Source organism: Ictalurus punctatus, chromosome 8 (assembly GCF_001660625.3).
Source record: "Ictalurus punctatus breed USDA103 chromosome 8, Coco_2.0, whole genome shotgun sequence".
In the NCBI taxonomy this organism is placed as follows: domain Eukaryota; kingdom Metazoa; phylum Chordata; class Actinopteri; order Siluriformes; family Ictaluridae; genus Ictalurus; species Ictalurus punctatus.
The window spans coordinates 4215510-4242478 of record NC_030423.2 but is presented as its reverse complement, the minus strand read 5'-3'; the positions used below and the strand labels follow the sequence as shown (position 1 = coordinate 4242478).

Sequence of the window (26969 nt, the reverse complement as noted above, 5' to 3'; positions counted from 1 at the left end):
TGTGTTTTTATTTTAGGCACATCATATTTGTCAATACCCTTGACTTAGATGAACATCACATCACATTTTATGACAAATTTATTCAGAAAACCATGAAATTCCAAAAGGTTCATATACTTTTTTTTTTTGCCACTGTGTGTGATTTTTTATATATATATATATATATATATATATATATATATATATATATATATATATATATATATATATATTTCAGATAGCCTTTAAGAACGCCTTTGACAAAAGAAGAATGGAAGCTGTCGCAAGGTTGCCATGGACTTTATCAGGAAACATGGCGACCACATCATCACACGACACTGTCGCCAAACTTATTAAGAAATTCAAAACGAGTGGAAGTGACCGAGAAATGGACGTCCATGAACATCCCATGACGAAGACACAACCTGTATAGCACTTTTATGGCCCTTGAACATGAGGTGAGAAAGTGAATAGTCTTCTCCAAAGCAGCACTTCATATTGAGTGAAACATGATACTTCTTTGTGGCTCCAAATACCTGAGACTTCCATCAATTATTTTTTGGGAATTTGAGAGAGTTATAATCAAGGCATTAGAGGATTAGCAAACTCGCCGTTTCTTAGCCGATAGCGTTCAGTCTTCACAGGTGCCTACATCATGGAAGACTGATCGTTGGCTAATCCTGGTTATTGTTTGTGTTAAGAATTATCATCTGATTTTTTTTTGCACTAGACTAATTAAAATGATTGACCCCATGAAACCAACAACTGAACAGTAATACCCCTTTTTAGACTTTTCAAAAATGAACAATTCCAGGAACAAAATTCTCAAATATTTGTTTGGTTTGGGTCATTCATTCATTCATTCATTCATTCATCTTCAGTAACTGCTTAATCCTGGTCAGGGTCGCAGTGGATCCGAAGCCTGTCACAGAAACACCGAGCAGGGCGGGACGTGAATATTTTTTTTAGACTCAAAACATTTCTGACACGTCTTAAGATCTGATGCACCTGTTTTCTGAAAAAAAAAAAGCACCAATGTTCTTATTGCATTTACAGATGAACCCTCACAGATCACAATAACTACAGTATCATTATTAACTGGACTGGTTGTTTCTGATACTGATATTCTGATATAGAGTCTATAATGTCATTAACAGTTGTTTAAAATCTGAAGAGATGCTGCATGTTAGAAGCTATAAGAAAACTTTTAAAACATTTTAAAACTATTGAGACTATTTAAAACTATTTTTACTGTTTTAATGAGACAGACAGAGTTTTTGCCTCGCACCTCCAGTGTCCCATTTTCACACTGACAAAACTATCATGGCCTTATTCTATCATGCTTTTATTGAATCGATTTAAAAAAAAAAAATCTTTTTTCTTTATTATCTTGGTGTGGAAATCTATCTTTAAAAAATAGAAATTCTTTGAGTCAAATTGTTAAAGGGTCTAGTTGGCTGATTGCCGAGTCACAGTTTAGCCCAATGTAACAGTGTAAGTAATGTTCATTTATTTATTTAAGTATTTATTTATTATGTTTTTTTTTTTCTGATGGGAATTTGGAGCACTTTTATCAAATTCATTGTTCACTGTTTGTGTTGTTTGTAATAGACTCCAGACTATGGCTAGGCCGCTGTCGTTTATCGGTAGAGTTCCTGGTAGATATGTTCCTGTAAAGTGTTTTTACTCTCACCTTTACTTGAACTTTATTAAACATTTGATTAATTTGTGCATCATTATTACATCGATCATGTCTTATTTACAATGCAACATTGTAACCGTAAAGTAAAACACATGTCCTTTAATTTAAATGCTTCAGTTCATGTTCGTTTGCGTGATCTCTCTTATGCATTTTTTTACGCATGAAGTTTTTTTGTCTGATGCAAATTATGACAGTGACCAGAAACATGCATACTGAGAACACCATCATACCCAGACCACAGAACAGTAGGAGCCAAGAGAGGTCTGGACAACTCGCTGTCAGGTTATGAGGTTTTGGTGGCGATGGGGGATCTGGGGCTCGGGGAAAATATGGGGGAACAGTAGTCAGGTGGCACTGCTTGGAAACATCATTGACCAGTACATTAACCCACACAGTGGCCTGAAGAGGTGCAGGCTTCCCTCTATCACTGACTCTGATTAAGAGGTGATGCATACCGTAGTCCTTGGCCACAAGCTGCTGTACCAGTGTGATGTTCCCTGAGTGTGTGTCGATCTGAAATGGGTTGGGATTGATTGGCTCCCTGGCTATAATGTGGTAAGTAATATCTGAATTCATGCCTGAGTCACGGTCAGTAGCATAAATTTTAGTGATGATGCTGCCAACCCTGGTGTTAGGGGATATGGTCAGGCAGGAGAGGTTGCTGCTTGGCAGGAGCACCTGGGGCTGGTTATCATTTACATCCTCCACAAAAACAGTTACAGATGCAGTGGATGAGCGCTGAGGACTACCGCCATCTACAGCCAGCAGGAGCAGCTCATAACGCTCATGCTTCTCGCGGTCCACCTCACCTGTACAGCGAAGCGCTGACTGGGACAGGTCCATGGCGAAGGGAACATCCTTGTCTAGTACTTGTACATCCACCACTCTTCCATTATCCCCCTCATCTGCATCCACAATTCCAATCTTTGCAATCTGGGCTAAGTGTGGAATATCTTCAGAGATGAAGAAGACGAAGTGTGGTGTCACAAAGGTTGGCTGGTTATCATTTCGATCGAGCACCTTTATGGACACCGATGAAAAGGCCTCTAATGGAGGAGAGCCATTGTCCCTGGCCAGCACTGTGAGAATGTATTCTCCCTGTTGCTCTCTGTCCAAAGACTCTAAAACAGACACTATACCTGTCACTTCATCAATATTAAAGATAAGATGGGTATTATGAATCAGCCTGTATGACACATTGCCATAAAGCTGGCTATCTGCATCACTTGCACTGACTTGTACTAAAGAGACGCCAGGCTTATTGTTCTCCTCGATCACCACCTGATAGTCAGTCTCCTCAAACTGTGGGGCATTATCATTCACATCTTCAACCATCACTTCTATTTCTTTCCTTGCATGCACACGTTTGCCTTGGGCTTTGCTTATAACAACAGTAACAAGATATTTGCTACACAGCTCAAAATCTAGTGGTTTTGTAGTTGAAAGTAGATAGTTGCCTGCTTGTGCTTTCAAAGAGAATGCTGTGCTGTCTTCCTCTAAGGACAGAACCCATTCGAAACTTGAGATGTCTCTCAGCTCCAAAAGAGCCAAGAGAGTCGGTGGTTCATTCTCCCGTAATATTATAGTTTGGTTTCTATACTGTGCCACATACTTGATCTCGACAGATGGCTCCGGGCTGAACACTGGCTGCAGATATACAGTTACCTGAGTTTGCTCAATAGGGCAAGGTGGGCTATTCACAACCACTTTAAGCACATGTTCCTCCAGGCTGTCTAACCTCATATCCATAGCTATACTGATCCTGCCTGTGTTTCTGTCCAAGTGGAAAAGTTCCTTGGCCCGATCTGAGATCTGGAGACTGAAGGAGTAAGTGATCTGACTGTTGCTGCCCAGGTCTGGGTCTATGGCTTGAACCTTGGCCACTGTTGTTCCCCGGGTCACTCCTCCTGGCACTGAAACAGTGCTAGGGTTATCAGGGCTGAACTGTGGGCACTGATCGTCTACATCCAGCAGAGTAACAACTAAAGACACCATAGCACTCAGAGGCACAGAGCCACCGTCAACAGCAACAAGAACCATGCAGTGCTCGTTTTGAGTTTCACGGTCCAGCTCTCTTTCAACAATCAGCTCAAGGGCAGAACTGTTCTGTGCCACACTAAAGAATCCTTCAGTGCCTTCTAAATGATACATTATCTCTGCGTTGCTGCCTGCGTCCTTGTCCTGAGCCTTGTCGTCCAGCAGCACCCTTACCCCGATTCTCGCATCCTCTGGAATTCTTAAACGAATTTCATTTGTTTCAAAATAAGGAGCATTGTCATTTATATCCTCCACAATAATAGTTATCTTCATCAGTTCTTGTTCAGGGCCCACTAGGGCATCAGCTGAGATGGTACAGTACCCACCCTCCTGTGATGGACACACAGTCTCCCGGTCAATCATCTGCTCTGTTGTGTACACATCCCCGGTTTCCTCATCAACTCTCAAATATGATCTCCCAAGCAGCTGGTATGGAGGAGAGTAGGCTGTGCTTAGGGTGCCAATCTTGATTCCTTCAGGTCGTTCCTCTGGTGTCGAAAGAGTCATCAGAGTGTGGCATATGATCTGTCTGACAGATGCCACGAGAAGCACCTTCTAAAGAGAAGCAGAGAAAGTGTAAACAACACTCCACTTTAAAAAGGAAAGTTTAACAGTCATTCAAGGTTTAAAGATGTGATAGGAAAGGCAAACTAGTCTGTTACTTATTCTCAAATTCACAAATTCATACCTGTAGATATATCATTCAATGAGTTTTGTTTACAAAAGCTGTTTGAAAATTTGTGGCGCTGACACTTTTGATTGATGATTATTATTTTATATATAAATCTAGAGACATTTTCAGTGCCGAAAAAAGACTTGAGATATTATACTATAGGTTTGTCTAGCTGTCCCTCAATGAAGCCAATATACAGTACATCTAAATACACACCATGTCTTTCTACACTTGTCCAAATATAAACGATATACCTAGTTTATGACTTTGATTTATGTAGATAAAAGAAGATTGATGTAGATTTATGTTTCCGTCTACAGTTTTTGTGTAATTATATGAAAAGCAAAAGTATTACGATGACATTCAGTCAACCCTATCGGCCCTATCCACCCTATTCTATTAATTCATATTTTTTTTTCTGTAAAAGTGTTCATTGTAAGATATGAAAAATCAGTGTTTTCATTTTGTAAGTCATTACACCCCTTACACCTTACACAACACTGCTTCATGCACAAGCGACGTATCTAATCGAGCATGTTTGACAAGTGGGTCTGTCAGGAACAAAGTCTGCAAGCAACAGAAAGGCATTTACAAGGACAGCATGCAAATAAATTATTTGAAGCAAAAAAAAAAAAAAAAAAGCGTGAAAAATGCTTGGCTACTCCTTTCCTAGAGCGAGAATAGACAGTGAGAGAAAACTTACCTGTAACAGACACACCATGGTCGTATTTCCGTGAGACGCAGGTGATCATTCTTTGTGTGGGTGCTAGTGGTGTGGAGTGAAACTTGAGTGTGACTAGGAAATCGAGGGAGGGAACGCTGCCAAAATCTGGCAAATTGAAATGAAAGGATCATGCTTTCATTTCAGAATAAAACCTGTTTGGTCAATGTTCACACTCCTTTTCATGGCGTCTATAACATGTTTATGTTGCCCAAGTAGTTTGATTACAGTGATTTAAATAAGCCAAAAAGATGTTTTACAATCATTGCTAGAATTATTAATGGAGTTATAATTAGTGCTATGCCTACACCTGAATATACCCCACATATTTTTACCAAATTCAATGTCAATTCCATTTTACTTGACATGAGCAAGCCAGAGGTGACAGCGACAAGGAAAAACTCCCTTGAGGACGACCCGAGGAAGAAACCTTAAGAGGAACCAGGAACCTATTCACTTCTGGGTGACATTAAAACAACAACCCTTCAACACCTATTTACTGCAAAGTCAAGCATAACTAAATGTACTGAAAGGATGTACAGTATGAGCATCTCAGGTTTTATGATTTTTATGCGGCATCAGTTCTTAGGTCCAAGTCTACAGTATAGAGGTGAGATTATCTAATCACTGAAGAAAGGACGCGTCTTTATAGGATATAGAGTATGTGTAAGATATCCTGTGCGGTATATGACAGGGCCCAACGAAATATTATACTATATTAGGAGCACCTTTACATTCATGCATTTATCCATCCATCGATTGCCCGTACTGCTTAAACTACACAGGGTCTCAGGGAGTCTGGAGCACAAGGCGGGGGCCTTTCACACACGTCATGCAGATATAGGTCAGTTACAGTTGACATCAAACATCTGAATGAAGAAAAATATTAGATCTCTGTGACTTTGATCTGATCGTGGCATGGATGTTGGTACTGAATAGGCTGAAGTATTTCATAAAGTGCTGATCTCCTGGGATTGTCACACACAAGAGTCTTTAGAGTTTACACAGAACGTAGCGAAACACAAAAAACATCCCGTGAGCAGAGGGTGCGCAGGCTGAAACACGTGGTTGATGAGAGATCAGATGAGAATGACCTTACGGGAAGTCTACAGTAACTCAAATAAGCACTAGTTACAACCGTGGTGAGCAGAAAAGCTTCTCGGAAAACGCGGAACATCGAATCTTGAGGTGGACGAGCTACAACGACAGAAGAACACATCTGGTTGCACTCCTGTTTGGTAAGAACAAGAATCTGAGGCAATCATGAGCACAGACTCATCCAAACGGTCCAGTTTTGACACGCATGTCTATCATAATTGCATAACTGCATGAATCTGCAGGTACACAAGTGTTCCTAATAAAGTGGTTGGTGAGTGTAGTATATTTGCTCCATTTACACTGCCCTCTAGTGTGTAAACTGGTTACTACAGCTAAACAGGTAATACAGGAAGTACTGCCTGGGTAGCCTAGGTGAGTGTGTGTGTGTGTGTGTGTGTGTGTGTGTGTGTGTGTGTGTGTGTGTGTGTGTGTGTGTTTGTGTGTTGGGTGGTTCTGAGGACATAGCTAGTGATATATATAAGCTGGAAAGTATACACATAAATCTAATATTAATGTAATATTTTCATATTAAAAATGCTCAGATGGTTATTGATGGAAACAACATAGAGTTAATGTAAATCTCCTGACAATAAATCCACAAAAAGGCCATAAATATACTACATAGCCAAAGGTTTGTGGACACCTGGCCATCACACCCATATGTGGTTCTTCCCCAGACTGTTGCCACAACGTTGGGAGCACACAATTATATAGAATGTCTTTGTATGCTGTATCATTACAGTTTCCCTTCATTGAGCCCAAACACGTTCCAGTATGACAGTGAGTGCGGTCAAAGCGATGTCTGTGATGACATGGCCTGCCAAGATTGGAGTAGAAGAACTGGAATGACCTGCACAAAGCACTGACCTCAACTCCAGTGAGCATTTTTTGGATGAACTGGAACGCTGACTATGTCCCAGGCCTCCTCACCCAACATCACTGCTTGACCTCACTTGTAGCTGAACATCAGTGCTTGATACTCTTGTAGGTGAATGGGTAAATCCCAACATCCACCATAATAACTTAGTGGTTAGTACGTTCGCCTCACACCTCCAGGGTTGGGGGTTCGATTCCCACTGTGGCCCTGTGTGTGCGGAGTTTGCATGTTCTACCCCATGCTGTGGGGGTTTCCTCCGGGCACTCCGGTTTCCTCCCCCAGTCCAAAGACATGCATGGCAGGTTGATTGGCCTGTCCAAAGTGTCCGTAGTGTATGAGTGGGTGTATGAATGTGTATGTGATTGTGCCCTGCGATGGATTGGCACCCTGTCCAGGGTGTACCCCGCCTTGTGCTCAATGCTCCCTGGGATAGACTCCAGGTTCCCCGTGACCCTGAAAAGGATTAAGCGGTATAGAAGATGGATGGATGGATGGACAACTGCACTATTTGACCATGCAGTACACAGTTAAAGATGATTTATAATCATAGATGAGGATGGTTGACTCCTTTAGCCCAATAAAGGCCTTTTGACTTTCACCGGGTTTGAATTATTACCTTTATATTTTATTTCTAAATAAGGTTGCTGATTTCTGAAGTGTACTTTGAGAATTCTATAATACGTAATAAATGCTGAAAAACTGAAGTAAAGAACAATAAAATGGTCTATAAGGTAGACAAATGCCAAACAAGGCAGACGATAAGTTACAAACCACACACACACACACATCCACCCACAAAGCTCCGCCTTCTTGTACCATTACGTACTTGCTCACAGACAGAAATATTCCTCTCACGTCTTGCTCTAACTTTTTTGCTCTCACACTCTCACTTATTACGTCTCTCTCAGAGGCTCAACAGCTGTCAGAAAGCATGTCGACCGCACTCTTCACAGGTTAGTCTTCTTCTTTTTCTTTTAATATTTGCTCATCAGTGTATAGAAACCCAAACAAGCCCATTTATCTCATAATGTACACCTTTTTATTTTTTTTGAAAAAAGAAATGAAAATGTTAGAATGTTGAACAAAATAAAAGATAAGAATTCATTAGAATTTACTGGAAATGTAAAAAAAAAAGAAAAGAAAAAAAAGAAAAGAACTTCAAATGATTTTAAACGATTCACTTCAAAGTGAATATTATGGCACCAGGTTAAATGAATTAAAGTAATGAATTCGTTAATGATCAGAAACACATCGGGTAGAGTAGAAGTGAAGTGGAGCCAATAGACTAGATGTTTCTCTGAGTGTGGGTCCGGACTGAAGGAACTTGTTCCACGCTGTAGAGTTGGACAGTGAGATCGGGGAGCTGCTGGAGGAGTTTGAGAACGTGGTGGAGGAAATGAGCGCTCCGTCGGAGAGTGCCCGCGGTGCCTTCGAGCCTGTGCTGAGAGAAGAAGCAGCGAAACTGCGACCAGCCCCCAGCGACGGAGTGACAGACAGCGGCATCGAGGACGCGGACGACGGTGAGTGCTCCATCATCTTCTTCCCTTTATGAAGCCCGACTATGGAAATAACGCTTATCAGTACAGTGTTAGGGTTAGTTTTTTCACAGCATCATCAGTCACACTTATGACCTTGCAGAAAAAGCATGTGTTTTTGGACTTGTGAAATGTTGTGAAAATCACACCATTTTTTCTTTGTTTTGTTGTTGTTGTTGTTGTTTTTATTTACTTTACTGTGAGGGACAGTGGTGGCTTGGCAGTTAAGACTCTGGGTTACTGATCAGAAGGTCGGGGGTTCAAGCCCCAGCACTGCCAAGCTGCCAATGTTGGGCCCTTAACTCTCTTTGCTCCCGGGGTACTGTATCATTGCTGACCCTACACTCTGACCCCCAACTTCCTGACATGCTGGGGTAGGCGAAGAAAAGAATTTAAATGTGCTGTAATGTATATGTGATCAATAAAGACTCATTATCATTACCAAGAATGCAGGACGGCATAGCTGCTTAGAGGTTAGCATGTTTGCCTTGCACCTGGGGTTGGGGGCTCAAATCCTGCCTCCACCCTGTGTGGGTGGAGCTTGCATGTTCTCCCTGTGCACTGGGGGTTTCCTCTGGGCACTCCAGTTTCCTCCCCCAGTCCAAAGACATGCACTGTAGGCTGATTGGCATTTCCAAATAGTGTGTATTGTGTGAGTGTGCCCTATGATGGCCAGGGTGTCCCCTGCCTTGTGCCCCGAGTTCCCTAGGATAGGCTCCAGGCTCACTGCGACCTTGTGTAGGATAAGCGTTATGGAAAGTGGATGGATGCATGGATGTAAGGATGCAATGCAAAATCCCCTAATGTTCAAAAACACTGAGTGAACCCATCGTGTTCATATAAATTAGGCTATACAATGTAGGAGTTAATTCCACACCGGTGTTTTCCCTCAGTGGTGACTATAAACCCCCACACACACACAATAACACTTTCTGTAGGAAAGTTTCAACTTTTTTTTCGTCTTGAGCTTGCAATGTTTTAAGACACAATAAAGATACACCATTAACTCAGAATGGTGTCCTGTACTGCTGTCAAGTCCGATTTTTTAGATTTGGAACATTAAAGCACACTGTGTGTGTGTGTGTGTGTTTGTGTGGGTGTGTTTCTCAGCTAGTGAACCATCTCAGGCAAGCAGCTTGAATGCGAGTGTAGAAGAGCTCAACACCGCAGGCGTGATGACTTCACGGAAAGGTATTGCTGTTATATTTCAATCCCGATAACCATCACATTCACACAACAAACCTGGAGGCATTGGAGTGTGTGTGTGTGTGTGTGTGTGTGTGTGTGTGTGTGGGTGCCGTGTTTGTTTTGTGCTACTTACAAACATACTTTGGGACTTTTTTGGGGGGGAGTTTGTGCTACAGTTTTGTGCCACCCAATGCTTACACCTAGCTTTTTAATTTTAGGAACGAGGTGTTTGAAGAGATGGGTTATTAAAGGAGGTTAAAATGAATTGAAGTGTTTATCTGTGAAAGTCGTTTATCTTATTTTGTCAGGCGATCATACTAAAAAGGATAAGATTCTGAACAGTTCCACTTCAAACCATGGCGACACAGAGGAGCTGATCTGTTTCAGGCTAACCGAGCTAATCTCTTAGATAGGCGCAGTTTTTAAAGAGGATGTTTACGATAAGATGTTCAAACCCGATCCAAAGCCGATTGAACATACAGCTGAGAATTAGTTTCTCTGTTTTCTTTGAGAATTTGTTTCGGTTGTTTCTTTCTTGCTCTGAAGTGTGCGATTAGATTTTATTTTCCAGTCGCCCCTCACCAGGGATCGTCAGATCGCATTTCCTGCAGTAGAATATTCCAGAGGAAATAGCAACATTTAGGCATTTGGGCAGCATTTTATACCAGAGCATTCCATCATCCACCCCCTCCTTCAGTCTGTCTCTCTTCCATTTCCTCCAGCCAAACTCGGGGACACCTCTGACCTAGAGAGCTTTATTGAGAACCTGGACAAAGAGCTTGCAGGTAAGCTAACGGTATCACCATGACAATATATTTCACACGAACAAACATGTTGTATACGAGCCTGAAATGTATCCTCCCAATGCGCTGAACAATAATCATTCTACTCTATAGACGCCAAATAATTTGCTATTATTTATTTGCCTAAACGCTATATCTGCAATCTGTATATTTCTAAATAATTGTCTAAATTAATTGATATTTCAAGCTGTACTAGTATTTATACAAAATAAGCGCTGCAAATTGACAGTTAGCTTTATAGTGACTTCAAGCTCTCTGTTTTGTCACTTATTATAATCACATGAATTTACTGAGATTTTATTACATGAGATTATTTCCTCACATCCTGAACCATCCTCCAAACCATCTTTGATTGAAAACCTGTTAAACAGAAGATAAAGTGTAAAATAATAATAATAATAAATGCGATTTTTTTTCCCTACTTCAGGATATTATTCAAAAATACAAGTTCAGGTTTTTCCTAAATAAGAGCCACTTTCACACCGAAGCAACTTGTATATTTCAAATGTGGTGTTTTTTTAAAAAATGTACTGTAGATAGACTATGTGGAGATATTTGTTTTTGATTGCCACACTTCACTGCATGGTACATTATATAGTGCACATAATGTCCTCGAATCAAAAATGAGAGTGCAAGAAATGAAATTTTCATTGCAGTGATAATGGCGCCGCTACTAAATTACCCCAGTGGCTGCCTATCAACAAAAGACCAGTGGTTTTACAAGGCCTGCTCTCAGCATGTCATGCTATCAGTGGGGTTGTAGGGATAAGTGCGGATCATGAATCATAAGTCCCCAGACATCTGGGCACACTTTGAGCATGTTAATCCTTTCTGCCTGTCTCCCCTGTCGACCCGAGCTATGACAACTTTATCTTCTTGACAGAGATGTGAACAGACAGGACTCGTGTAACTACAGGACAGGAGCCAAGACTATCAGCACGTACCAGCAAGAACAGACACAGAACTGGCATCCATGGACAAACCAAATCCTCATCTTGGACAGGAGATTCAGGTTGTTTTGGAATAAAAATACGAAAAATACGGACAACAAACTACAACTCAGACAAACACAAGCAATCTAATCTAATCTAATCGAAGTCACTTGTTTATGTTTATTAATACAAATGTTCGTATGTTTTAGAGAAATATTATTAATATTCCACAATCTCATTGAATATGAACCAGGACAATACCTCACTCAGTAATAAGGCTGGATTATGAAGTTTTTTTAGTCTTTGCTTGGAAGATTTTCTATGTTGAATTCGGGCTAAATTCATTTGTAATGATGATAGTGTAATATCTCTATAACTCAAATCACTCAAGGTTTTTTAACCTATGACCTCTCAGTATCCAGGAGATTATATAACTATGTTGTTACTGTTACAATATTTTCTGAACGCATAAAGACTCATGGCAGCTAATTGTAGTAGATAACATTTTATATTGTGTTTGCTGTATAAATATTTGTGTTATTGCACACAGTATCTGTATTCTGACGGATATTGAGTGAGATTTTTTTTTAAGAAAAGGAAACTTTTGTAAACAAAACAAAAGCAAAAAACCCAATAACAAATATATATTTTATTATGAGATCATGTTGAAAGTTTGTCATTTTTTCATTTTTTTTCTCTTTGTCGTTGCTTTCCAGTTCAACAATCTCCCTAGAATTGACATTTCTTCCTGTCTGAACTGTATCGCATTTGTTCATGTTCATTTCACAGTACCTCAGTTTATTAAAAGGTATGATTTTTTGCCGTTGGGTAAACGTACTTGCAAGTAAACAAGGAAATTGTGGTTTGTCGTCAGCTTAGACAGGAAGTACATGAGTTGCAGTGCTCTAGAAACAGTGCACTTGATGGAGTTCATCACACAGACGCGGGCGGAGGACGTGTATGGGACTGTAGTGCTTGAATAAGCACAAATTGTGCAATACGGAGGCAACAATGCCCAATTCTCATGGCCACAGTGGAAACTGAGCCATAGTCATCACATAAAAAGAGAGGAAGCAGACTTGCACAATTGCATCATTACTGGTCTTAAGATCTCAGCAGTAATTTATAGTAAACATTTGAAACACATGATGATTGAATCATCTATGGATTTCTCTATATTTAGAGCCACTAAATTCGCAAGATTTACAAATTCAAGGATCAGAACTTTTGCATAGAGAACCTAATATCCAGGGGTGGAACGTAATGAACTACATGTAGTAATGTTTCAGTACTTGAGTTCATAACAGTACTTAATTGTGTATCATTCAGTTTTATTAGTGTATCATCATATTTTTATTAAAAGATTCAATTTCACTACATTTATTCTTGATCACTATTAAAAAGTATTAAATAATAACAACGCATTTAACCACAGAAGATTGTAAGCCAATTAAAAGTATCCATCCATCCATCCATCCATTTTCCATACCGCTTATCCTATACAGGGTCACGGGAGCCTGGAGTGTATATCTATACCTTGTGGAACACGTGCCACAAGGTGGGGGACATTCTGGATGGGGTGCCAACCCATCGCAGGGCACAATCACACACACATTCACACACCCATAATGGACATTTTGGAAATGCCAATCAGCCTACGATGCATGTCTTTGGACTGGAAGAGGAAGCTGGAGTACCCGGCGGAAACCCTTGAAACACGGCGAGAACACGTGAGCTCCACACGCACAGGGCGGAGGCGGGATTTGAGCCCTCAATCCCAGAGGTTCGAGGCAAATCTGCTAATCACTTGAATAATTTTCTCGATGACTACTTTTACTCAAGTGAATTATTACTAAATTTACATAATAATAATAATAAAAAAAACTTTTTTACTTTTACTAAAATAGCAATACTTTTACTCAAGTCACTCAGATTTTTTTTACTCTTTCCACTACAGCTAATAACATTGTTGGAGATCTGAATATGTAAACTGGCAGCATGGATGCTTGACACACATTCAGTAACCTCTTTATCCTGGTCAGAGACACGGTGGATCCGGAGCCCATCACTGGTGACACTGGATGCAAGGCGTTTTGGGAGAAATGAAGAATCACGATCATGCATTACTGCTGAAGGAACAGTAGGCAGTAAGTTCATGCTGCTTGGTCTGTTTGTTTGTTTAAAGACATTGTGCTCAGGGTGTTTTCTCCAACCCGCCTCCTTGGGGAAATGATACTGACTGCTGCAATTAAATCCTGCATAAACAAGGTTCTGGGGGAGTTGATGTGATCCTAAGGCACAGCCATCTCTCTGCCCGTGTGATCAGCAACTTCCTTTTTAGACCATGTATCACTGTGGTTTGGATTGTACCAAACCACTAGTTTTCTAGTACAAAGCAAAACTGATAGCATTGTATATGCAAGTTTGGAAGCTGTTGTTAGAGGAAATAAAACCAAATTACATGACAGAAACCACTAAGTTCCTAGTTTGCTAGTCAGGTGAAACTGAAAGAAAACTGTACCACAGTATTCAGCGTTTCAGTGTAGGGGAAAAACTGGGAAGGCTGGCTGTTGTTTTGGTCATGAATAGATCATAACCATTCAACAAAAATTAAATATAAATTAAATTCATATTCTGTTCCTCTACCCTTAAACATTGCAAATCCACTCTCAGGTATTAGGCTTTGTGTGTGTGTGTGTGTGTGTGTGTGTGTGTGTGTGTGTGTGTGTGTGTGTGTGTGTGCAAACTGCATATACAATAAGTCAAAAGAAATACCATGGAGCATTTTCAATTGATTGCCTAATTAAAACGACACCAAAATGGTCTGTTAACAGCATTGAGTATCCCTGAAAGGGTTCATAAAAATGCAGGAGATGATGAGAGGATGAACATTCAGTGGGTACACATTATTATTAATGTAATTAATCTAGCACAGTTCAGTGATTTCCTTCTCTTCATGCCTACTAATTAGAGTAATTAATTGGTGAGCAAGCTAATAGGCGAGCTGTGATGACTAAGTGAGCTGTGTCTTTAAGCTGGATAATTAGGTTAGTAGCTCTGGTATCAAAGCTGACTTAGGCAGTACTAACACAGTTAATGAAAATATTCAGTCTAACCAACTAAGTTCCATCCATCCATTTCCTGTACCGCTTATCCCACACAGGGTCACGGAGAGCCTGGAGCCTATCTCAGGGAACTAGGGCGCGGGGGGTGGGGGATCACAGGGCATCATCACAGAGCACAATCACACACTATGAACAATTTGGAAATACCCATCAGCCTACATTTGGAAATACCAATCAAACTACAGCGCATGTCATTGGACTGGGGAGGAAACTGGAGTAACCCGAGGAAATCCCCGACGCATGGGGATAACATGCAAGCTCTGCACACACAGGGCAGAGGCAGAATTCGAACCCCCAACCCCAAGGGGCACGGGGCAAGCATACTAACCACTAAGCTACCGTGCCCCCTGCACAGACTATAGCTGTGCCCCAAATGGCATACTGTACACAATGCACTTACACCATGCACTATATACTCTACCGTCTAGTGTATCTTAGAAATAGTGTATGTATAGACATGCCCATTAAACTGTTAAAAAAATTTCTTGATATAAAAGTTCTTGACATACTTATGCCTGTTACATGAGAGTCGGAATTGAAGCTGAAGCAGTTTAGTGTTAGTTATAGAGTCAGGTCCATAAGTGTTTGGACAGCGACACAATTAAAAAAAAAATTCCTCTGTACACCACCACAATGGATTTGAAATGAAGCAATCAAAATGTGATTGAAGTGTAGACTTTCAGCGTTAATTCAAGGGGTATAATTATTATTGCATTAACTGAATTACAAATTAGTCCCTCCATTTTCACAGGCTCAAAAGTAACTGCACAAACTTACATAACTATAAATATTAGGATTATTTTTTATAATACTTGGATGCCAATCCTTTGCAGTCAGTGACTGTCTGAAGTCTGGAACCCATGGACATCACCAAATGTTGAGTTTTTACTTCAGCCATTGTGGTGGTGTACATAGGCAAGATTACGAAATTCGTGTTACTGTCCAAATACTTACGCACCTGACTGGATATCAATTTCAGTGTATAATTTACAGATCAGAACATACAATTTTTTAAATAAATAACCACAACACATCACTGTCATCAGCATTTTGGCTGTGTTTTAAGAAATATGATCACTTTATTGGTGATAATTAAATTGGATAAAATTGTAATCAATAAACAAACGACTACAGGATACAGACATACAGGCTATAGTATGTCCTCAATACATTCATCTATCTGGAGGCCTTGTTTAAAACAGGAAGCATGACATGGTCTTTTTAAAACTTAAAAGAACAGCTTTCATGTCTGTTGGCCTCATTAAAAATGAATCATTACCTTATCTTTGATGTATTAAAGAACCAGCTCCTCTGTGCTCTGACATTAATAAAAAAAACAGACTGATATGACACTAGTAAGGGCTGAAAGAGACAAGTGCACCTTCAAGATTAAAAAAAAGACAACTTGCTCTAGAGATACAGAAAACTGAAGGAAACCTGTATAATTATGGGGGTGGGGGTGGGGCGTCTGACTAAATATTATTATTATTTATTATTATTATTATTATTATTATTATTATTATTATTATTATTATTATTATTATTATTACTATTTTATTACTGCCATCTCATGGTCAACTGTTGCTGATGCAGCTTTTTAGAAATGCTTTTAGATGGAATGGAGAGCCAGTTCTAGTACAGTGTAGTATTATCTGGTCGATACTTTGTAAGCATCATTATTACCCAGAGGATGGTTTCACGCCTTCACTCCAACACTTAGAAAATAGCAAGTAGGTGTCAATAAAAGTCAGTTGCCATAATGAGATAATACTGATGGAACAGAGGAACCCAAGTTAGTAATTACCTGACAGTTATCATGCTTTAACTCAACAACCTTTCAGTATCTCTTGAAGCTCTGCCAATTGTACACAGCTGGATGTTTTTACCCAATGGCTATATCTATTCCCAAGAATAAGAGCAATGCCATTTTCATCCCATTCGCATATAGGACTAAATATATAACATCCAGAAAAAAAAAAGCAAAAAAAAAAAAAAAAAGCCTATAAGGGGTTGTTTCTTGTGAACATCAATTTTAGTTTTCTGCAAATAAATGAATAGTGGCAGACTTAGTTACTGAAATGTGTGTTCATCAATAAAAAAGTTCTCCACTCCCAAAGGTGCAAACGGTTCAGTTTGTCCGCACACAGATAAAACGCATTATTAGTTTAAATAGTGGATGATGCATGAGCCCAAAGACAATCATCCATCACTACCCCTCCCATACACAAACTGAAACATAAACAAGGAAAAGGGAGAACATATGATCTACTCTAGTCTTTTAATTTTTAAAAAAATTAATTTATTTAGAAAAACGCCATATACACAGTACATATCCCGTAAACAGACTACTGTGCAACATTGCTGGATCGATACTATCATTTCTTCAATATCTCTTTGATAGAAGGTGCTTGGTTTAACAATTGTTGCCCCCCCAGAGCATAAAATGCAGTGATATTATAGAATGCATTTATTGTTCCTTTACGGTGCAGTAACTACATCTGGGTCATTACCTACAGAAGGTAAGGTTAATGCGATTTAGCTGTGTCGTTAGCTTTCCATACTTTATGGCATGCCTGCAGTTAGACCTCTTTAATGTGCACAATGTGGCACATGCAATTAGTGTATATCTCCACTTGGTGCCTGATAGCCCATTCACGGTGGAACGTGGCCTTGTGAATGCAAAGCCACAGCTAATTATCTTTAAGAGAAAGATTGGAAGTTGATGAGAAACTCCAGGGAATTGGCTGAGAATGGAGAGAGAGAGAGAGAGAGAGAGAGAGAGAGAGAGAGAGAGAGAGAGAGAGAGAGAGAGAGAGAGAGCAAGCTCTGCATGCTTGTTAGATGTTTGTCTCACTCCTTAGGCTTCTTCAGGCCATTCATCACCTAGACAGAATCATTACTGTTCCAGTCAATGCAGCAGCTGGGCTCAATGTCCCTTAAGGAGCACTGCACCGTGCTACAGCACAATCCAGTCCAAGCAGCTTTGTTATTGTTTTATCATGCAGAAAACGGTCGTGCGCCTAATTAATACCGAAGCACTAGATTTCTTATTGCCTCCTCTTGGATGCCTAGTGTTAGATTGTCCAAACAAAGTGTCTTTATTATCCATCTCCTCAGGCTGCAAGCCGCTCAGGTTTGCATGCAGTGCACAAGATGGTTATATTAAATTTGACGGCTGGACACTGGCCCGATACACCCACGTAGAAGGATTAATGCCACAGGTTTTTTTTTTTTTTTTTTTTTTTACAAGGACAACATTTACCTAAAAGCATTTTTGCAGCATGCTGAAGCAGCGGCAGTTCAGTTTAAACATACTCTCACTGCATAACGCGATGAATTGAACACTAGCATGGAAAGGATCTGAGTCCTGCAAACGAAGGTGTATCTTCTCTAGTCTTCACAATGAAAACATCATAGATGTGCAGATATTTCATTTCTAATGCATGACTACCGATGCATTCAGTATGTAAATACAAGCGTCCTTATCTGCCTTCCTCTATGCAGACAGAAGATATTGGAATCTCTGTGTGCCTAAAAATCAGTCGAGATCTGAAGGAACAGAAAATATACGTAGTCCAAATGCACTCTATGCTGATTGATTCCTCCACTGGGTGTAATATCTTACTGGAACATAAAAAAGGAACAGTAGCAGATCTGGGAAATGGTATGCAGAGACCTCATTTTTCTTCTTTATTTAATAGGATAGTCTCAAGGAAACCCATGGAGAATGAATAATGAATACTTAACATTTACGACGACAATGAACACATAGTATTATCAAGCTTAGTGCAAGTCCTTGTCATATGGTAATATGCCATACGAGAACCCTGTGAGATCCAAACGTATGTAAGTATTCTGAAGGAAGAAAAAAAAAAAAAAAAAAACCTGACACATACAGTGAAATACAGTGCAATCCACAAGTAATTACACAATAAACACTTTTTGTTGTTGTGGCTCTGTAGTCCAATGCCATATATTTGAAATGTAACCGTGACTATGAGGATAAATGGAAGCTTTAAACTGAGATCGTTTATGTTAATAGATGATGCATGTAAAAATCACAATCGTTTTTACACGCGGTCTCCGTTTTCAGGGGATAATTGGACAAATGAACTTAATACTCTTGGAAAACATTGTTATGCTTGGTACTTGTCTGCCAATTCTTTGCAGTCAAGAGCTGCCTGTAGTCTCTGAACCACAGACATAATCAGACACTGGATATCTTCATTAGTGATGTTCTGTCAGGCGTATAATACAGTTATTTGTTTTGTTCCAGGAACATTTTGCCTTCAGTCTTGTCTTTAAGTAAATTTAAACCATCACACAATCTGTGCTGAATAATACATTGTTTAATGATTATTTTTGTATTTAGAACAATGTCAGGAATGATAAATATATAATATGGATATGCAATTTGGAAATACTCTCATGTCCTTCTGCCATTGTTAACCAGCTGCCAGTAAACTAGCTCACATTTATTAAATGAAGTAGAATTTCAGTACTTCAGCAATTCATCAGTAGCGAAACCAATTAAAATGTACCATAACAGGCAAAACGATTTTATTCATCACTTACATTAGCACAATCACATTCTATGACCAAAGGTATGTGGACACTTGACCATCACACCAATAGCCAGCTCCATAAAGACATGGTTTGTTAAGGTTAGCGCAGAAGAACTAGAAAGGCCTGCACAGAGCCCTGAACTCAACCCCACTGAGCACCTTTAGGATGAACTGGAACACCGACTGCACCCCAGGCTTCTTCTCCTAACATCAGCACCTGATCTCACTAATGCTCTTGTGGCTGAATGAGCAAATCCCAACAGCCACACTCGAAAATCTAGTGAAAGCCTTCCCAGAAGTGTGCAGGTTATTATAAAAGCTAAGCGGGACTAAATCTGGGATGGATGATTCAATAAACGCATACGAGTGTTGTCGTCAGGTGTCCACAAACTTTTGGAAATATAGCATATGTCCAAAAGTTCAACATTTATGCAAGGAAAGTTATCCATATAAAGAGTAGTCTTCGGCATGTGCTTAAATTTCTTTTGTTTAGTTCGTGCTGAGGTCTGAGATGGGGTTTTCACTAGTGCCTAGACCACTGGCTTTAAACACAAGCACTTTCCGTAAAGCCTGACGAATTCAGGGATAGAAAATATGGACTGAATGAACAGGTACTGTTTTTATTTTTATTTTTTTTTGCTGTCAAATGTAATATGATGCGCAAGATACAGTTTTTAAAATGAACTCATTTATATTAATGAATTTAATTAAAAAATAAGGCTTCTACCCTTAATATTTGTCAATTAAAATAACATTTGATCCAGCACATCCAATGCTTTTGCATTTTATTTTATTATATTGTATGCCAATAGATAATTGTGCAGAACTTAATGAAGCCACGAGACACTAAGTACACCCCTAGGGTGACATGACACAGACGCTGAGGAAGGCAGGACATCCCTTAATAACGTTCCACTTTTTGGACTAGATTGATTTTATTTGACTTTTTTTTTACATTTTACTTTACTCTGACCTTTAATAGCTTTATCTTTAGCATCCAGTCAAGTTGATCAAGTGATGAGATTATGCTAATTTGTTATCTATGGTGACCTTCTCATGCTACACAATCTCCTTAGTGCAATAGCTATCTGTGTGCATTTGAAGATAAGCCATAAGTGTGGTAATTTAGGATGAGCGCGATGGCACGACTTCTGGACTAAGCAAATGCTTGTATAAAATGAGGTGTTTTATAAAATGAGGTGTTTAACTAATTTGCTAACATTAACTAAGTTAGCCTGTCTTCTTTGCTAGTGCCAGGTCAGGCTAGCATCGATTCACTTAGCTAATGTACTTGGCTAGGCAGTGAAACTTACACAGACTGAATGATGTTTTCAGGAAAAAAACAAACAAAACAACAACCTGTAGGGTAGTTGCTTTAAAACAAAAAAAAATCATCTTCTAACAGTTTTAGATGAATAAGCTTCATTTCATCAGTTAAACACATGGCTGGATACATCCACTTTTAATGAAGAGTTTGACACATTATCTATACTTACACTTGCACTTAATTTCTCAGTGCAGTTTCCAGCCCTGTATATTACTTTACACACTGTTATTTCCTTTTAAAACAGGGATGGTAAACTTTACACATTTTAAAATTGAAATCTTTACCTATGCAAGCTGTGCCCTACGTTTTTACGTTCGTAGTTTGGAGTTAGCAAGGCAGCCGGATATTTGAGATTGCATTCGGACATGGGGTCATTTTCCAAAGTATAATAGTCATGTATTCATAGATTCTGACTTTTTTTTAATCTAAAGTACTAAATGCATATGATGGTATTACTGTAATAGGATTGTGTGTGTGTGTGTGTGTGTGTGTGTGTGTGTGTGCGTGTGTGTGTGTTGGGGGGTGGAGGGTTAGCATTAACCCCTGCTATCTTCACTGCATTGAGTTCTTCGTATATTAAAAGTATTTAGTTGATTAACATTTCTCTATGTATGCACCAGACCTCACCAGTTGGCCCATGAGCTCATATTTCCTGTTTCTATCTTAGTGTCTGATCATCATAATTCATTTGACATTTACTCGGCCACCTTCCTTTCATCGTTACTTACAAACAGGATGAAAAGATACTGAGACAATAAATACTGAATTACATGATTAAGTGGATTGCCACCAGTGTATTGCAAAGAAAATGTCTATTACACATAAATGCACATAATTGCAACATAATGATGAGAACAACTCGAGTCTCTTCTTAACCAAACTACTGTTTTTACACTTTTAAAAGAAAAAAATGAAAGAAAGAAAAAGAAAAAAGAGAGAAGCACTAACAAATGATGGGGGTTTCACTTTCATTCAAAAAAGTACAGAAGATGCTACACAGATTAGTAGAGTAGAAAATATCACTTCACTTCAATCAAGTTAAGTGTAACCAAGTGTTTGGTTATTGATCTGGCTAAAACAAGGCAAATCCTAAAATAATCCATGTTAATGCATGGGGCCAAAGCAAAAGAAAATGGCAGCAGAAAGTGATGAACAATGAACAGCTCAGCAATGAAACAGTATGTTTTGTCAGAAACAGAGAGAAATAGTTTTTGATATAGCATTGAGAGCATGCCAGTGCAACTGCCTTGACAACAATCACGCTAGAAAAACATCCAGCTTCACAGTTCTGCCTAGTCCTCCAGGGTAGCACAGTGAGCCACAGCTCACAATGTGGGGATTAGATGCTTCATCGAATTCGCTCAAACCCTTCTCGATCAAACCTTTAGGCAATCTGCCACTGCCTAGAGTTGAGAAGGGTGTCCTGCCTTCCTCAGCGTCAGCGTCATGGTCTGCCCAGATTTTGCACTCTCTTAATATCCTGTTTTCACATGCTGCTCCTGGGTGGAAAAAGCTCTGAGCTGTGTCTTGCTGTGAATCATGGTTTCGTATGAAATTGGTGATGGTCCCCGTGTCATTACATTCTCTTTACAACAATATACTCTACCACAAATAAATAGATCCAATGACACCCACTCACACTGTTGCTGTATGGAGTGCAATAACTCGTGTGCGCAAACAGGTCATTGTATCAGCAGGGAGCTGTATGAATAGTGTGTGCTATGCGGCAGGGAGTAGCACTGGCAGACTTTGCGAAGCTTAACTGTGGCTATTATATCCGGGATTTAAAAATAACCGTAGCATAAATGACATAGTGGTTATTTTAAACAAATGAACCTGAACTGAGTGCTCCCAACCAAACAAGTACAGATAAACTTATGTAAAGAATAATGCAAAATCTGCAATTAGTTTCTGTTCAGCAGTGGGTTCCCAAGTGCTTCTTATCTGAAATATTTAATTCTAAGGACGATCATGCAGAGTATGATATTGATTCTAGGAAGCATTTGACCTCCATGCTCTGACCAACTGCTGCTTGCTTGAAGGTATTCCAATGAGACGAAGCATCTAATCCCCATGTTGTGAGGACCCTGAAGGAGAGCCACATTCTAATTGGCCACCTGCCACGACTCGGCTGGTCAAAAGAAATGATGCCAAAGCTTCACACTGTGGTCTTCATATAAACTTTCTACTCATTAAAAGAATGTTAACAGCGTAGTAAATCTTGCTTTCTAATCTCTAAACCTAGTCGCCTCCTAGACGAGGGTTTTTTCCTCTTTTTGAGTGTTGACTTCTGTTCAGAAGTTCATCCTTAGGAGTTGCACTAATTTACTCACCAACTATAAATTCCAAGCTTTGATGGCTCACAATTTTTATTGTTATTATTATTATTATTATTTTTTGCTGCAGTCCACAGGGCTAATTGGGCGAAATAAATAAATAAATAAATTGCATTCTCAAAAGAGTTATTTGTGTACATTCTAGGTAAAATGCTAAATAAAAGTAGACTGGCACAATAAGAGAGCACAGTGCATACCAGAATGGAGATGCCGATGAGTGGAGACTTGCTGGAGAGATTGTGAACATGTCTGCCAAATTTATCCACTAATCTTTAGTACAGGACATTTAAGAAAAGTCAATTCAAGAGATTGAATTGTGATGAAGAGCAGGATGATGTTATTAAGGTGTACGAACACAAGTGCATTACTGACTGAGAACCCCATGCTCAGCTTGATTTCGGTAACCCCGCATCTCTATTAATGACTATCAATGAGCTCCAATTGGTTAAAACAACTGACTGAACCTTGCGTGCCTTTAATACAAATTCCTGTCTTTGGACCACTGACTTCCTTCCTTCTTTCCCTTTGATCTGGGCTGCCAGAACTGCCAGGATGTTTTCCTCTCCGTTCGGAATGGGAGGGAGAACAGCATTTGACGGTATAAGCAGGTTGTTTTGACAGTCTGACCAGAAACTAACACAATCTGATGCAATGAAATTGAGTAGAATAAATCAGAGGACGCCTGGATGAGAAATAATGTGTTTTTGCAACATGTCTTCTCCAGTTTTATGATTTAATTTGGCACATGGCACAATCAGCATGTATACATCGGGTATACATAAATAAATATTAAATATATTTATACATAAATATACATATAGAGCTGTTAAAAAGACAATTGGCGTGGCCTGGGATTGTGGTGTTGAGAATTTGACTAGTACAAACACTAATCACTCTGCTTTCTGGATCTTGATGCTTTTAATCTAGTAGTAATGGTCATTAATATGTTGAGATCAATGGGAGTATAATCTTCATAAAAGCCCTATACATATATGTATGTATGCCCATATTTATATATATATATATATATATATATATATATATATATATATATATATATATATATATATATATATATACTCATATTTATATTTATATTTAAAGAAACACAGGTCTACACTGAACTAATGTTATTCAGTGTAAACAGGCCACCTTCTCCTGCTGGCTGGGAGGAATCTTACAAAGTCAGTGGAATCATGTCAGTTAGTTCAGTTGAATATTAAGCTATTTTTTCTTTTACATGTAAAATAATATATTTATTTTTGTAATTCTTAAGCAAAATTAGACATATATAACTTTTTTTTTTTTTTAAAGAACAAAAAGTGCTATTTTTCAGAGGCGCAGCTCAAACACTACTGGTGAAAATCATCAACATGGTAAAGAAGCCCTCCATGTCCCACCCCAAAGACACAATGTTCAACCAAAAAATAGGGTAAATGTGCACACACACACACACACACACACACACACACACACACACACACACACACACACAAACACAAACGCACACATACAGACGCGCAGTCGTGTGTAAGTGTGCATTTCATGAACGTAGTTCATTTTGTCATAAAATATGCAATTTTCTCTTAACAAAACACTCACAGTAAAGTCTGTATCTTCAGTCTTGTCTCATGACAGAGAGAGTCGGGATCAGACAAGTTATTATTACTGGAAATAAGGGGGGAAAGAAACGTAAAACCATATATGAGTATATGCAACTGAAAAAAGCTGGTCTGGATTGCTTCGATTCTCGACACATTTTCAACATGTCTCTTTTCTTAGATTTCATGAATCCAATCGTTCAGGCTAAATAAGATCCAGGCACGCCCATGTCACTGAAAGATTAAAAAGGACGAAACAAAAAATCAAGCTCTCGTGTAAGGCATTGATGAGAAAAACAAAAGCAACACATATTATGCAGATGTGATCTGAGAGGCCATTGTTTTGAAATGTGTTTCCCACACGAGAACGAAATGGGAAATAAAAAGCACTTTTCTTCATTTTTGTTAATTATTCAAAAAAGAGTGTTGCCAATAACTGCCCAGTCTTCTTAAAAAGGTTGTCCCCCCATTTTTAAAATGATCATTAGAAAAAAATACTGCTCGGATTGCTTGTCCCGTTGGAAGGGAACGTGGAGTTCACAACCAGATCGAATTGACATTCAGAAAGCAACTGCCTGTGACAAAATGTCTATTCAAAATCTTTCTTTCTTTTTTTTTTTTTTCCTCTTCCATAACTGTGATATTCGTACAAAACCCAATACTCTTCTGCACCCTCCTTAAAGCTATACACGGGTGGTGGAGTGTGAGTGGGCAAGACCGGTTGTGCCAAAGCCGGCTGTGAAGGTATTATATGGGTGCAGGTTGGGCATGGGCACCAGCGAGTTGGGGATCATGGTAATGGTGTTGGGCGTCATGAGAGGGATGTCATCAGGTGAGCGGCGCAGAGTCAGCGCGTAGTCGGGAAGCGCGGTGAGCGGTAGTGCCTCTCCAGCTGGTGTGGCGTCACACTGATTCACTTGCAGTGATGCGATCTCATCCTCGACGTTGGTGCCATTGATATTGGAGTTAGCGTTGGAACGAGGCGGGCTGCCTTGTGGCCGCTGCTCCTGGCGGCGCTTGTCCTTGCGGTAGTAAAGTGCAGCGAAGGCGAGCACGTTGAGAAAGAGCAGAGAGGCACCCACAGCGATGGTGACACTCAACTCGGTTGAATAGTCACGTGCGTTCTCGACGAGCAATGGCCCGGTCTCATCGTTATCCGCGCTGTTCCGCCGTTCTGTGCCGCTCTCGCTGTTGTAAGCCGGTGACATGGGTGGCCGCTTGGTGTTGAAAGGCCAGGTCTTGCCATTAGGCCGCTTGGTGGCCAGTGAGTTCTGCGTGGTCTCAGGGGGTGGCACTCGTGTAGTGGTTGACGTGTAGTGGAACATGTCATGCAGGTTGTACAGGTGTGGCACCAAATGCTTCCAGAAGGCCACCTTAGTAGCACGGTAGTGGTCACGAACACGTGGCTTCAACCCGATGTGCAGGTACAGCTGGTCCTGAGGGTTGTATTTGGACCAGGCCACTTCCTCGAAGCGGTTGGCTTTTGTGTGGATGAACTTGGTGTCCTGGGGCACTGGCTTGTTTGGGTCTCTGTGAACACACACACAACATTTATTTGACGTTGTAATTTGGGCTAGCTGTCTTCAAATGAGAAAATATCTTAATCCATGCATTTGTTTGCTATGCAGTGATGTTTTATTTAATAAAATTGAGCTTGAACATAAATAAGTAACAACAAGGCTGTTCAGGCCCTGCACTAAAGTCAACATAAAAATTCTTTTGGGACTCATTTCTTTTATTGCTGATTAATATGGCCAAAAGTATGTGGACACCTGACCATAACAACCATGTGTGTCGTTACCCCAAAACTGTTGCCACAAAGTTGGAAACAAACAATTGTATAGAATTTCTTTGTATGCTGTACCATTAAAATTTCCTTTCACTGGACCTAACGGGCCCAAACATGTTCCAGCACAAAGCGAGATCCATAAAGACATGCTTCACTAAGGTTGGTCTGGAAGAACTCGACTGGCCTGCACAGAGCCCTGACCTCAACCCCACTGAACACCTTTGGGATGAACTGGAACACCAATTCTGTCCCAGGCCTTCTTTCCGGACATCGGTGACCAACCTGTTGTGCTCTTGTGGGTGAATGCGCATAAATACCCACAACCACAGTGGAAAGCCTTCCCAGAAGACTGGAGGCTGTTATAGCAGCAAAGGGGAGACCAACTTCATATTAATGACCATGGTTTTGGAATGGGATGTTCAATGCTCAGACGTCCACATACCTTTTTGGCCATATAATGTATTTTAATATCAATAAAAATAAACTGTTATACTTAGACACGACCATTTATACGAATATTATACGATATTTGTTTGTTTTTTTCACATAGCGATCCTTATTTTTTGTTTTTTTAATCTGGATTATTGGTATTAAAAATAACCAAGTGGGTGACTGAATTAACAGCAAATATATATATTGTTGTCTCTCGTCACTATACTGTATGTTATGCTTAGTGATAGG

General features: G+C 39.7%; 3 protein-coding genes across 5 annotated transcripts in view; 1 reads left to right on the top strand and 2 right to left on the bottom strand.

Moving 5' to 3' along the window:
* Positions 1 to 202: 202 nt before the first annotated feature.
* pcdh20 (protocadherin 20) lies at positions 203 to 5212 on the bottom strand. 2 transcript variants are annotated; one of them, XM_047157070.2, is made up of 2 exons: positions 5095 to 5212; positions 203 to 4270 (listed from the first exon to the last, which is right to left on the bottom strand). In XM_047157070.2, exons 1-2 carry the CDS (start codon positions 5110 to 5112, stop codon positions 1781 to 1783), a joined length of 2508 nt encoding a protein of 835 aa, XP_047013026.1. In that variant the 5' UTR covers positions 5113 to 5212; the 3' UTR covers positions 203 to 1780. The 2 variants fall into 2 exon arrangements, with proteins under 2 accessions (XP_047013026.1, XP_017328818.1); XM_017473329.3 differs by having other exon boundaries at positions 203 to 4273; positions 5095 to 5209.
* A 2718-nt stretch (positions 5213 to 7930) lies between these two features.
* On the top strand, positions 7931 to 12205 carry si:dkey-27i16.2 (regulator of cell cycle RGCC-like). Its single transcript, XM_017475195.3, has 5 exons — positions 7931 to 8040; positions 8428 to 8607; positions 9733 to 9813; positions 10533 to 10595; positions 11497 to 12205. The coding sequence occupies exons 1-5, from the start codon at positions 8019 to 8021 to the stop codon at positions 11502 to 11504; spliced, it is 354 nt and encodes a 117-aa protein (XP_017330684.1). The 5' UTR covers positions 7931 to 8018; the 3' UTR covers positions 11505 to 12205.
* A 12921-nt stretch (positions 12206 to 25126) lies between these two features.
* Positions 25127 to 26969, bottom strand: part of nlgn3a (neuroligin 3a) — a 167960-nt gene continuing 166117 nt past the window's right edge. For both annotated transcript variants that reach the window (XM_047157069.2, XM_017475248.3), the window contains one exon: positions 25127 to 26029. In XM_047157069.2, coding sequence (XP_047013025.1) covers positions 25183 to 26029 — 847 coding nt within the window. In that variant the 3' untranslated portion in view covers positions 25127 to 25182. The remainder of the gene's footprint in view (positions 26030 to 26969) is intronic.

What these genes read in the sequence shown, in the direction of transcription:
- si:dkey-27i16.2 (XM_017475195.3), top strand. Translation starts at nt 8,019, where the DNA reads ATGTCGACCGCACTCTTCACAG. An exon ending in GTCGACCGCACTCTTCACAG is followed by an intron (nt 8,041 to 8,427) that starts GTTAGTCTTCTT and finishes TCCACGCTGTAG; the next exon opens with AGTTGGACAGTGAGATCGGG. An exon ending in CGTGATGACTTCACGGAAAG is followed by an intron (nt 9,814 to 10,532) that starts GTATTGCTGTTA and finishes CATTTCCTCCAG; the next exon opens with CCAAACTCGGGGACACCTCT.